Source organism: Aureobasidium pullulans (assembly GCF_000721785.1).
Source record: "Aureobasidium pullulans EXF-150 unplaced genomic scaffold scaffold_53, whole genome shotgun sequence".
NCBI classification, from domain to species: domain Eukaryota; kingdom Fungi; phylum Ascomycota; class Dothideomycetes; order Dothideales; family Saccotheciaceae; genus Aureobasidium; species Aureobasidium pullulans.
The window spans coordinates 25195-38324 of record NW_021941073.1 but is presented as its reverse complement, the minus strand read 5'-3'; the positions used below and the strand labels follow the sequence as shown (position 1 = coordinate 38324).

The window sequence follows — 13130 nt, the reverse complement described above, 5'->3', positions numbered from 1 at the left end:
CTAAGTATTCTCGCGGTCTTTTACTATACTTTCTACTAAGTTGTATTTCTAAAACGCTAAAGACTCGTAAGGTCTTATTATAGAAGCGCTCTATAGCTATTAGGACCTTTTTAGCAGCTCTACTAAAGAACCTAAGCTATCCTTAGTAAGGTGCTCTAGATCTATACTAGAAGAAAAGCTACTATAGCATTTAGCTATACTTAACTTTATCGTCGAAAGTAAAGAGCCTATCTTTGTTAAATTTCTTAACAAGATAGAGTAGCTTAGCCGACGTCTCTATAACTAAGAAGGGTCGATCTCTAGTGTTATTAACGATAGTAAGGATTCGACCGTTTAGGTTTAAACAAAGATACTAGTCTTTTTTCTGTTCGTTAGTAGAGATGTTAATAAGTGTAGTAGTCTAGGTAGTACTATAGACGGCCGCTAGCTCTTCGAGCATAATTTATACTTTCTAGCCGTTAGGTATGCTTTAAGTAAGGAGATGAAGGCCTTTAGCTTCCTTTACTTCCTAGGGTGTTTCGTTTATATAAATCTTAGCTATAATAGGAGCGCTCTAATATGTTAATGTAATCTAACGATAGTTAAGTAATGTCGTAATTAGAAGGGGTTATCTTCTAAATATAGTAGATGCTCGTCGTAACAACTTAGTTATTAAGCGGTAGTTATAGGCTATAGACAAAGTACGCGGGAATTTTACTAGATAACTACTAAGCATAGTTAAGCAATAATGCGAGTAATGATTAAATAGGTTAGTCTAAGTAGCATAGCATACTAGAGGAGAGCTCGAGTATAGGCCACATTAACCTCGTTTCTTAGTCTTTCTAAGAGCTAAGCTCTACCTACTATCGTTAACTACTAACAATGCTAACAATATACTAAGTGTTCTAGAACACGATTAACATTAAGTTACATTACTAGGCGGCGACGGCAGAAAATACTAAGGGGCATAGCTTAGTTAAAGAACTAATTAGTGCATTAAGGCGAACTAGTAATAACACTACTTATATACTTACTATTCTATACTTATGCTAATTACACTCGTAGTCTATTATCCCGCCTTTATCCTTATATACTATCTCTAAAACAGTAAAGTCTTGTAGAGTTTCGGTGTATATGCGCTCTATAGCCTCTAGAACCTCTCCTACGACTCTACTAAAAAGTTCGATTTTCCTAGAATAACTTAGCCGACGTCTTTATACTTATAGAAGGAGCCTACCTTAATACTTTCTACAACGCTATCTCCGATCCTTTATACTAAGAATGTACTAATCTCTACTTTTGCTCGTTAATAGATATATCGATATATATAATATTCTAGGTAGCTACGCTTAGTAGTTAACACGGCCCTAGAGGTGATTTTACTGCCTTATATTATAGTAGACATAGAAAGGAGCCTAGAGCAGGTGTTCGTAGGATAACGAGGCTATATTTAAGGCCGAGGGTATTAGGGGTAAAACTAGTAGGGGACGGCAAAATTTGAAGTCTTAGAGGTACTTTAGTTATCTAGTGTAGATATAGGATTAAGAGCATTGCTAATATACACTAGCGAGTAGATTATACTAGTACTTAATTCCTAAAGGCCTTTTAGTTAGTTAATAAGAGTTTATGTAGAAGCTATAGGATTTCGCGCAAATTGCAGAGATTACATTTATGTTTCTCGAGTAATTAAAGTTTTCTTCCTATACCCGTTGTTCTATATAACCCTAACATTACTAGTAGTAGATCTCGTAGACATTACACTTAATAACTATAAGATTCATGGCCGAAGATTAGTCTCTAATAGCATATTAACAACTCGAAGAAGAGCATATCCTCGATTAAGGTTATATCTAATCGACTACACTAGTTCTCGCGGCTAACATAAGGAATACGATAGTTCTATGCTTAGAGCTTTAAATGTAGATATTACTATTACCTATATGTGCTAGCGCAAGTTACGTCCGCATTAGGCTAGTCTACGTGCGTAGGTTAGCTTTCGATCCTCTATACGTCGAATGTAGTTAGACTCTACGCTCTACTCTACTACGACATCTATATATATAATTATTATGTTAGAGTCTCTCTAATCTAATATAGACCGCGCGTTCCTCCGTCGGTGCCTAGGAACTATAACTAACTAGTACTCGAGGAAAGATTATAATTCTAAAACATGGTTAGGGTCTAACATGTCTAGAGTCGATTATTAGCTTTAGTATTTAACGTCTACGACAAAGCATTATCGAGGTTCTCTATCGTTTAACATATCTCTACCTTACTATCTTAAGGAGAAAATTCACTTACTATAGATCTTTATCTTACTCTTTATCTCGCGTTTTACCTCCTTAGACACGTCGAAACTTTCTAAAGCGTAATAACCTTTTAATTATTCTCTTAGACATTATGTCTATGTCTTACATCGATAGCGAGATTGCCTAGATATACCCTAATAGTACTCTCTATCTCGCCGAAGGCAATAGCGCTAACTACACTATCGTAGCATACCTAGTAGACCTTAGCATCTATAGCTATAGACCTTCTATTATAGCTAGTAGCGTCCTAATTGTCCTATACGCGATCTACATATATATCTAAGTTTTTCTTAGTCTACGTTATAAGTCTTAGTAGTTTATAGGCTATATAGTACTTAGATGCTTAGACGAGATTCTTAGCTACGTAGGACGTATAATGTACTAGTAGAACCCTTAGAACAATATAGGCTTCCTTATGTAGATTATGCTTATTACGATTAGACTGGTCTTCTTTGCTACTACTATATATATGTTACTTTCTTAGATATAAGTGCGCTCTCTAATTATGCGTAATTAAAGGAGAATTCTCCTAAGCTAATCATTATTATTAGTATTACGACCATCGTACTAGACCGCTTACGTTTTAATCCTAAATAGTATGTTTAGACCTTTATCTCGTATAACATAATTTCTCTTATCCTATAGGCGGTAGGTAGTAGCATCTCCTTATCGTCTTCGAGTTTAAGCAATATAGGCGTTAACATCGCGCTCGCTAGTCTTAGCATCTAAGTTATTACTCTCTTTATCTTTATTATTATCGTTATTAACTATACTATCTATAGTCGCTCCGTATAGTTAAAGTTGTCACTTCTAGGCTCTTTTAAGATCTTTTGCGCCGGTCTCGCTATAGCTATAGCATTAATCCTCGTACGCTATTCCTATCGTATCTACGAGCTTAGTAAAGGCTACTCTTACGATAGTAAGGCATTATAGGATAAGCCTCTTCTTATTATACTCGAATCTATATAAGTCCTTTTCTTCCTCTTAATTATTACTAGCTTAAGATAGCTATAAACTAATAATCTTCATTTACTAGTATAATTGTAGTCTTAGTATATTGTCTTATCGCCGTATACCTAGGTCTCGGATTCCGCCTTATATCCTTAGCGACCGCTTCTAAGACATTACTATTAGTTAAATCGCTTAAGAAGCATACTATTTAGGAGGCTTTATTAGTCTAAACACTATCGAATGGAATAATTTGTAGATGCATAGATATATAGCTTAACCTAGATAAGCTTAACTCTAAAAACTAAAGCTTACTAGTTAAGATAGAAATTCTGTGCCCTAGTGTTAGGTAGCTAGGGAAAATAGGTAATATGCGACACCTAAGACGAGGAGGATTAAGAGCGAATCTTATTCCTCGTTAATACGTAAGCTCCTAGCGTCCATTAAGGGGGTTACTTAGTTATTAATTGTTATCTCGAAAAGCGGCTACCGAACTTACTCCTAGCTATCTATTCTATGTCTCCTAGTGAAACGTCGCAATATCTATAGCTCCTAGCTAGGTCTTTAGTTCTATCTAGTATAATTATTACGACTAGAAGAAGAGGTAAAGATAACTTATAGTAAAAATGTATACTATAAATGTAAGCGATATTAATAGGCATGTAGCACTGACATATATAGGTACTTTATAGATCCTCTGCATTTCTTAGAAGTAGTAAACCGCTTTATTAGTATAGCTGCATAAATCTTAGGCGCTAAGCATCTTACTATCCTCGTAGTTATAGTCCTCGACGTTCCGACTAGATAGCGAGGATTATCTACTATGTTATGGCGGTGGAAGGCTTAACTGTCTTTTAATTACTTAACCACCTATTCCTAACACACCATACTGCATTTGTCTTAGTGTAGACACTAGTATCTTACGAGCTGTACTAAACAATTTCAGCATTAGGGCTTCTTGTCAGGATTGTAACCGTTCTTTTGACAGCTCCCGAGCTCTTGAACAGCACCTTAATGATTCGCTAGCCCACGCTCCGGCCTTTAAGTGCGACGAGTGCGATCGTTCTTCGACAGCTCTCGAGCTCTTAATCAGCACCCTCAATGATTTGCTTGCGCTAGAGAACCTAGAGGATATGACACGTGGGTATATCGAGGCGCAGGATGAGGTCATCTTTGATCGTGGTGCGCGCCTCAACAAGGTGATGGTATTGTGCGCTGCGACTATTTCGTCGATTCCTTGATCACCTCTGACAAGTTGTGATTCAGACGTCTGACGATGCATGCTAGAGTGGTCTTTGCGTTCCAAGACGTTGTTGACGGCTCGGTTGGTAGATCCGAATGTTCCGCACGTCTCAAAATTATGGATTCACGTGTTGCAAGTCAACTTATCAACACCTTTATGTCTCTCAGCGAAGTCAACAAGATCTTCTGCAACGCTGACTGTATGATAGCTCTTAACCATTGTGACGCTGTCGGCCTCGAAGGCTGACGGTAGCCGAGTCCAATGTCTTGTGATTGCTTGGTAGAGGCTGCAAGATGGATTGTGGCTACTCCGTTGGGGGACAGACGGTGCGCGCTTCCGTCCTCTCCCCGCGTCGATCTCATGTTCAACGTGGCTCGAGGGCTTCGGCTTAGTGAGTTGACTTTGCTGTGCCGTATGCGATAGTCCACAAACCGGTATCAATTAGGGTTGAGACACATGCGTGCCACATTTCATGCCTGTGCCATAACAGAGTGCAAGCTGCTTCATATGTCTTTGGATGTTGGTTCCGCTGAAAGCTATGTGATCATGCCCAAGCAGACTAAGCCAACAAAGCCGACGCTGCAGCCATTGACGGTGATCCGCAGACTCAAACGACTGTCCGACTCATCCTCCTTTGATCTCTTCGCCATCCATGATGAAGCACTCAGCCTTGCGATTCAAGATGTCTGCAGTTTCCTTTGCCATAGGTCTGTTCAAATGTGGGGAAGCAGCGCTCGGGCCCGTCTGTTATATATTGAATGCGGAGCTTCGTTTCCGCTCCGGCAAAAATCCCGCCGTAGCGGGTAATAAGATAGCGTAAGTTTTACGCTACTGATCCATGTTATGCTCTTCTATCACTCTATGGTTCTTGCGTAGTTACACGACCACTCAGACTTTCGCTCTTCGGACACCTCAGCTATACCTGACAGTGTGAGAGCCTCGGCCTGGCTTTGGCAAACCCTATATGGTGGCACGTTCCTCGCTTCCGACGGCAACAGCACGCCACCATTTGCAAGTCTCTAGACGATGCCATGTCCAAACTCGCCAACTGCATCTCAATGCAAGTGATCTAGATAGTCAATCACTCCCTGCTTCAACAAAAGCGAGAGATGTGGATACCAGTAATGACACGATATTACCTGTCAACGTTGAGAGCGGACTCTGCGCTTGTGATTAGCCAGACGATCTCGATGTCTCCTCCGATCATCTCAACAACTCCGGTCATAACCTGTTACCCGTACAAGCCACTAGTGTTATCTTGTCTGCTTCTGTCGACATATTGATGAATGCTGACACCAACCTGGTCGGGATGTACAGCAAACTGCCAATTATTCATCCGGTCGTCAGACTAGAACTGACGTTTGTCTCTACATTCTCATTGGTGGAGAAAAGCTCAACCGGCTTCACAGTGCAAGCCGATCTGCATCTGTCCGAGAACCTCGACTCCACGTAGGATGGAAGATGTACGCAATTCTAAATATCGCTTCAGTATCGTAACAGCCAATCAGGACCAAGCCTTCAGGAGCGTGCCAGCTACGTGGATGTTCAAAATTTACAATGGTGCAGTGCTGCAATGACTTTGAAGAGCACTTCGACTAGTCCCACAGGTTTCATGATTTGGGACGGTATCATGGCAGGGCTCGTCGTGCGGTAGCCATGCCACAATCAATTTTAGACAACTTTGTCAAAGGAACTGAGAAGGAGAACGTCGGCATTCTAATCACGCCAGAGAGGCTTGCTCTCCGTTCCTTCGGTCATACCGATTTTATCAAGATCTGTAGGTTGAATGTGTTCGAGATACAGGGTTCCTTCGGACGAAAGTATGTGCGCAGCTTGTGGAGAATCACTACGATCTCAGGGAAGAGGCTCTTTCTTTGCAGGGGCTACCCGACTGGCCGGTACAGCCCGCTTGTGCTCACCTGATTCGCACAGTAGCCGCTAGGTTTACTAGTCTCTATCCAGAGGAAAAGTGACCAAACTACCAAGCTTTGATGAAACCGCCCAAGCTTTGCCAAAGCGTTGCGCTTGTGCTTGGATCTTTCTAGGCAATACATGATAATGTAATATAAGAAGCGAGAAGGATTCGACTCATATGCTCCATGGCGTTCATCATACACGGCTGGTATGGTTCATAGACTCATATACTTGTCTGAGCCAAGGTGGGCTACAATGACCGCGGCACCATCTCCTTCCTTCCAATCGAATCTGAGCTATAGCAACAAAAGTTCTCACACCTTGAGACTCAACATTATGAGCAGTGTATCCTCTGGCCAAACAAATTCGCGTCAAGGCAAGCGGGCAGCCTGTGATCGCTGTCGAGCGCAAAAACTGCGATGCATGCCGGGAGATTCGGATTCATCTGGAAAATGTGAACGTTGCGCCAAAGCGAAGGTGGACATTTGTAGCTTCGGAGTCCCCAAACCTACTGGTCGTCCTCCAGTCACAGCTCGTCCCCCAAGGTTGACGTATCAGAATACCTCCCAGAAGACAGTACTGTGTGAGACGATGTTTTTGCCTCGTCCTTCGAATCACATGATCGACAGAAGCCCGCCTGTGTATCAAGACTCGACCTCGCAATCAAGCCACGCCCAGGCAAGCTTATCTGGGCATGTATCCTACTCGCTCGGGCACGGAAATCAAGATCCCGTAAACACTCAGTATGCTGCGTCCCCGCTCAACAACGATATGGTAAAGGAATGGGCGGGGATCTTGCCAACTCCACAAAGCAATACGCATCAACCTCATCCACAATTATCAACCTTTGAACATATCAACAACGGCTTAGTAGACACATCTATCTCGCCTGACCTGATGAATCTTGAGATGTTGAGTTCCGGGAGCGACTGGACACTGCCTACTGGTCAAGACCCTTCCTGGGCCTGTTTGACGCATCAGATGCCTCCAGAATCTCGATTCGAGCCATCGATGTGCCACCAACCACATCTTGCTAGTGCTACAATACTTGATAGGTACCGTGAAATCACCCAGAAAGATCACGAAATGGTGGAGCGCGGTATCGGCCCGGCAACCGGATCTTCTACTCCATCCCATGAACAGGGAATGCCCGGAAGCTCAAATACCGACCACGTAATTGTCAAAGAAAGAAACGCTCCAGGTGACTTCGCAGCGACACAGCGGCACTGTATGCAGCAACTTTCAGAACTAAACATGGCTTTGTACGAACTCGTCGAGTCGAGCGATTGTTTGCAACGTCACATGGATGCATCATCTACCATTCAACCCTTTCCATGTGGATTTGCTGGAAGAGTTTTGCAAAACTCAGAGTGTTATCTTGCCCTTCTACGGTCATACCAGAACGATGTTTCCGGTGTCGAAAGCGAGTGTGCCTCTCCATATGATGTTTATTCAAGCACGAGTACCGACGACATATTCTTTTGGGAGACTGGCAACAAACCACCACCAAGCAACCCCAACATAAATCTCATAAGTTCATCTTTCGGGCGGCATGAGCGAGCATCACATTCGATCGATACGACTACAATACTCCAACTGGCAGGTTGCTACCTTCGTTTGAGACAGGTACATGATGTGCTTTACACCACGATATGCAAATGTATCACTATCAGGATCTCTGAGCATGAGCGGATCAGTAGGGGCACAAACGTGAAGAGCTTGCATTCCATCGAGCTTCCAAACCAAGGGCTCTCAATATTTGCAGACATACAACTGGGTGACATGTCGCTGCGTGAGTATGGAAGGTTCCAGATCAAGTTTGTACTGCAGGTCAGTACACATCTGCTGGGTGAGATAGAAACTGTCTTGGGTCTCCCGGAAAATTGCCGAGTTAGTAAGATAGAGGAGGGAAAACAGAATGGCATATTGAATTCCACGATGTCTTCTCACTTGATAGAGGCACTCACCAGGAACTCTGAGGTAGGCAGAGAGAGGAACCAGATTGCAAGCATCAGAGAACGATTGCTCAAGCTCCGATCCCTGCTCAAAGGGACTATTAATATATGACAGGTAGATAAAATTGCGTAGACTTGTAGAGTTTCACGGATCTTTAGATCAAACAACAATAACGAATCACGACCTTCAAACACCCTCTAGCACACTGAACAACAGATCGAGTTCCCATTTCAAGGAAACCGTGATGGAAGTTCGATTAATAGAGCATTGACACCTATGAACACGTATATACTAGTCGTAGGTTCAGGATATCCTCTTCTTCTACATTGTGCTTTGGCCTGATATGAGGAACGTGTATCATATCGTGTTACTAGCAGAAGCGCCATTCTTGAGCGTTCCCTACCTGCTATGAGTCTTGAGGTCAGGGTGAGTATATTGTTGATACCTGGAAGCTTCACGGGAAATTCTCATGAAGGGATATCGGAACCTCTTTTTTCGCTTGTGCAACCATCGAGGGTGAGATATCGGTGAACGTATACTCTAGAGGAATTCCCAAACTTGCCAAGAATGGAACAAGCACACAAGTTGTGCCACCAGTACCTGCACCCATCTCCAAAATCTTCAGCGGTCCATCTTCCATCCAGATAAGGGAAACAAGACGCCCGATAAAATCCTGCATCTGATGATAAGGCATCTTGTTGAATGAGTGCTCACAGTAAAATTCAGAAACAGGATCCCGTCGTTGGCGATTAGCAGAGATGACTATGATTCCATCTATCTTACCGGTAAGAACTTCCGAAAGGTGCTTTCCAGCGAAGTGAGTAAGGTTACTGGCGAAAGTCCATTTCGGATGGTCCCGTAGCAGGTTTTGTAGTAGGGCGTCACTCGATTCGGTTGGATACGCAATCGCGCTGCGTGTGATGCGAGATTCCTCTATGTTCAATAGTCGAGCTTCTTTGTCCTGCAGTTTGTACAGGTAGTCGACCAATTTCTCGTGCCATGATTGATATGTAATACGTTGGACCTCTTGTCCCGTGACGAACGCGTTGATGGGACAGCCGAGTTTGTCAAATGCCTCCACCACAAGGGCGACACATAGCTGCGTCGACTTGGCCAATATGACGTCCACGAAGTTGGCAATCTTGTAATCGACAATGCTTTAGTCAGTCAGTATCTTTGTCTCGTCAAACGACCTCAATATCTCATCTGCAGGAAGTGTGAGTCCGCTCAACGTCTCTTGAGAAGGACTGACGTGCTCAGCCTTACTTCCCGTCGATAGAGGGGTTGTAGAATGCTCTCATGTATCAGACCACTCGCTGGCGGTACTAGTGCTAGCACTGCTATCATTCTCAGGACCATACAGGATAGTCCCAATGCAAAAGACAAACTTTCGGAAGTCAATGGCCTCCATAATGTCCTCTAGGGTATAGCGCATCTGAAGGTATCTTCAGCTTCACGGACCAATTCCATACCCATCAAGGAATCAATCCCGAGGTCAGCGAGATCCGATTCCTCTTTGATGTCTGTTGACTCAACTTCTGACACAGTCGATACGATAGTCCTGACAATCTCGCTGATGTCTGGCCGGGATGAGTGCTTCTCCTGCTCGACCGGCTCTTTGATGGATGGTCGGGCTGCTATCGGCGCTGTACAGGTGACGGCTTGCGGTACCTCGATCGGTGTTATGACCGGACACGGTTGCTGCGCAGTATCTGGTACTGTGAGCCTCGTTCGTCCTCACTCGCGATTCCAGCCCACTCCAGAAAGAAAATTATGAGAACACAGCAAATACATCTTGTCAAACCGGGTCCATAAGTAATTCTTACCTTGCTACTATCCTCGATCTTCGACTAGGTTTAGTCGATCATCATGACGCCCTAGATCCCTCAGCCACCAGTCGTCACGGTTAGCTGCTCCCACTGTGAATGCAATAATCCCTCAGGAGCAAAAACATGTGCGGCCAACGGATGTCGGAAGCCTCTGTCTTCTATCACTAGTAAGCGCTTTTGGCATGTCGGAGGGATTGTGGACTTAAGTATGATGCTCAGAATGAGGAGCTTTTGACGCAAGCGTATTGCCCGGACTATACAAGCTTAATATACATCTGGAGTGGTTCGGGGTTGCAATTTTTCGGATCTTTGGCCCCAGTTTCCTTGATTCTCATCCTATAGATCAAACTGCATAGAACATTGTTCTTTTAAGAGCAATGGAATGCGCACCCACAATCTTTGAAAACAGCAGTATACTTGATCTGCGCATGATTTCCTTTCCAACTCGTGATATATTCATGCACACGAAGTTTCCTTACTCGTAACGGCTTGAAACTATACTTTACGCAAGTCGTCATGCATGTACGCTGCAGCAACATCTGATGTTACGCGGAGCTTACTAAGCTGCAGAACAAATCTGCTACGTGTTCGCGACCACGGACTGATTTTCCTCACAAAGTTCATCCCGGTCGCAGTAAACTTGTCCAGCATAACGTTATCACAGGGTATTGTTGAGCCATTACTGTTTTTGTAAGACCTCAATCCGAGTTGAAGTCATACCAGCGAAATGGATCTACCCATAAAATCAAGCATCTCTCAGATAGGAGAAACTCAGTGGTTGATTGGTCACGATCACATCTGCGAGCTTCAGGACTTCTCTTCCTTGAAAGACAATATTCTCTACCGTCGGCGAGACCCGTTTGGCCGTACCTTCCAAGTCCGATGTACTTCTTCCATACCTGCTACGATCCTGATCTCGGTCCAGCCATTCTACTCGGCGGGAGCCTCTACTGCTGTCTGGGAGTTTGCTGGCCTGATTTGGAAGGTCAGATCGTGGGCGCCAGACATAGAGGATGAAGCACAAACAATCAGCTTTGTTAAGGATACATTCCCAACCATTTCTGTCCCAGAAATCATCTGTCACTGGACTGAGGTGTCAGGCAAACGATATTTCAGGACCATGAAGCGGGCTCCAGGAGAAACATCAGACGACCCATGGGGTAAACTGCCCGACTCAGAGCACAAGACGGTTGCTTCTGACATTACCGACTACACGCTGTTAATGGCTGACGTCCGTAGAGACGCTCTAGAGAATGTAGCAAGAATTGGGGTTACGAATGCGTCCATTCAACCAGATTCGTGGCACTTACCAACCTTTCGCTTGAGGATTGATGAAGCAACAAGATACTTTCAACCCTTTAAAATGTTTGTTTTCACACATGAGGGCCTTACTCCTGGGAATTTGTTAATCGACAAAGGGAAGATAACCTGCATCCTTGACTGAGAATTTGCAGGATTTTTCCAAAATGGTGGATCAACTATAAGGCCCGCGTTCATGCTGTGAGCTTGAGCAGCTGTGAACCCTCATGTGCCTGGATCGATGCTATTAGAAGTGAACTAGAGATCATGGGGATTATACTGGACTTTGATAGGTTCAACGAATGGGCTTGGAAGAAGAAGTAGCGACAAGCATCCGAGATCGCCGGATGGCTGTATTAGAAGAATCTCAATCTTACTTCGGTGTCATCGCAAAAAGCTCTGTAGGGCAGTGATTCAATATTGAACGTATTATAAGCTTTGTTACCTTTTGAGTCGATCGTAGTTGCCAGGGATAGGAGTTGTCAGTGAAACATGGCGGGTTTTTGAATATCCATCACCAAATTCATGATCAACAGTTGAGGAGCATTGATTTAGGCCCCTTCGACGATCACTCGCGTAGTCTGGCTGATTATCACTGTTCAAGCGACGGATAATTCATAAGCTAAGCGAAAGACAGAGAAGTGCTCCAGGGGCTCTTAGAATCACTAGAGGAGGTGGAACGGTACAAGATCAAAATAAGATTAGTATGGGTCCCAGCACACCAAAACATCCCAGGAAACGAGCTAGTAAATGCTATCGCTCGAGACGTAATAACGCTAGGGTGCAGGCCTACGAATGGATTATCAGCACGGGTACGAGAGCACAGGGCTGTTCGAGAGCTGGTAGTAAGGAAGGTCAAACGATGTGCAGAGGGATACCAACGCGAGACGGGTCTATGCGCGTAGGGTCACTACACACAGCAACTTGGTGCCGCTCTGCCAGGGGAACATATGCTAAAGCTACACGGATCACTCGACTCGGACCAAGCGGCGGTGCTCGTCAAGCCCGCACGAAACATACTCACCTTGACTCGAACCTGGCGAGACTCGAGGTAGAGGAAAGCGCTAAGTGCCAGTGCGGGATTAAGGACGAAACAGTGGCACATGTCCTGTTACGATGCCCGCGATGATCAGATATAAGACGAGGGATGGAGGAAAAGGCGGGAAGAAGATAGGGAGACCTCTCCTACCTTCTAGGGGGAAACAGAAAGAAGAGGGAATACCGAACAGGAGAGCCAGTAGATGGTTCGATGGAGAAGTAGACACCAAATTTGGGAATGGTAAAGTCGACGGTCCAGTTTCCCCAACAGACAATTAGGATGGGAGCCACAACGGTACAAAGACGAAGTGAAGAGCAGCAGAGACAGGTAAGTTTTGAATTTCTTGCCAAATTGTACTTGAGACCAAGCTGCGAGCGCAGCGACCAAGCAATGTTTACGATAGCTCATACAGACGACAAGACTGTAAATAGCTTACAAGAATCATCCAATTAATCAATCAATCAATCCTATTAGCTGGGCATCTACACGATGTTCTCTATCTTGTAATCTACAAACATGTGACAATCCCGAGAGAAGACTGCGCTCAAACACGAGTGGCACAGTCAACGGGAACATCAAGCTAGACGGCTCCTCCAACGCGCGCCTTCCTCCGT

General features: G+C 44.1%; 3 protein-coding genes across 3 annotated transcripts; 2 read left to right on the top strand and 1 right to left on the bottom strand.

The window, feature by feature from the left end:
* Positions 1 to 6648: 6648 nt before the first annotated feature.
* Positions 6649 to 8460, top strand: M438DRAFT_410245 (uncharacterized protein; the record flags this gene model as incomplete). The annotated part of the gene is made up of 1 exon (XM_029910079.1): positions 6649 to 8460. The coding sequence occupies one exon, from the start codon at positions 6649 to 6651 to the stop codon at positions 8458 to 8460; it is 1812 nt and encodes a 603-aa protein (XP_029754593.1).
* Positions 8461 to 8803: 343 nt separating this feature from the next.
* M438DRAFT_360539 (uncharacterized protein) lies at positions 8804 to 9708 on the bottom strand (the record flags this gene model as incomplete). The annotated part of the gene is made up of 2 exons (XM_029907444.1): positions 8804 to 9506; positions 9602 to 9708. 2 exons carry the CDS (start codon positions 9706 to 9708, stop codon positions 8804 to 8806), a joined length of 810 nt encoding a protein of 269 aa, XP_029754592.1.
* Positions 9709 to 10905: 1197 nt separating this feature from the next.
* Positions 10906 to 11890, top strand: M438DRAFT_360538 (uncharacterized protein; the record flags this gene model as incomplete). Its single annotated transcript, XM_029907443.1, has 3 exons — positions 10906 to 11543; positions 11633 to 11678; positions 11771 to 11890. The coding sequence occupies 3 exons, from the start codon at positions 10906 to 10908 to the stop codon at positions 11888 to 11890; spliced, it is 804 nt and encodes a 267-aa protein (XP_029754591.1).
* Positions 11891 to 13130: the final 1240 nt, after the last annotated feature.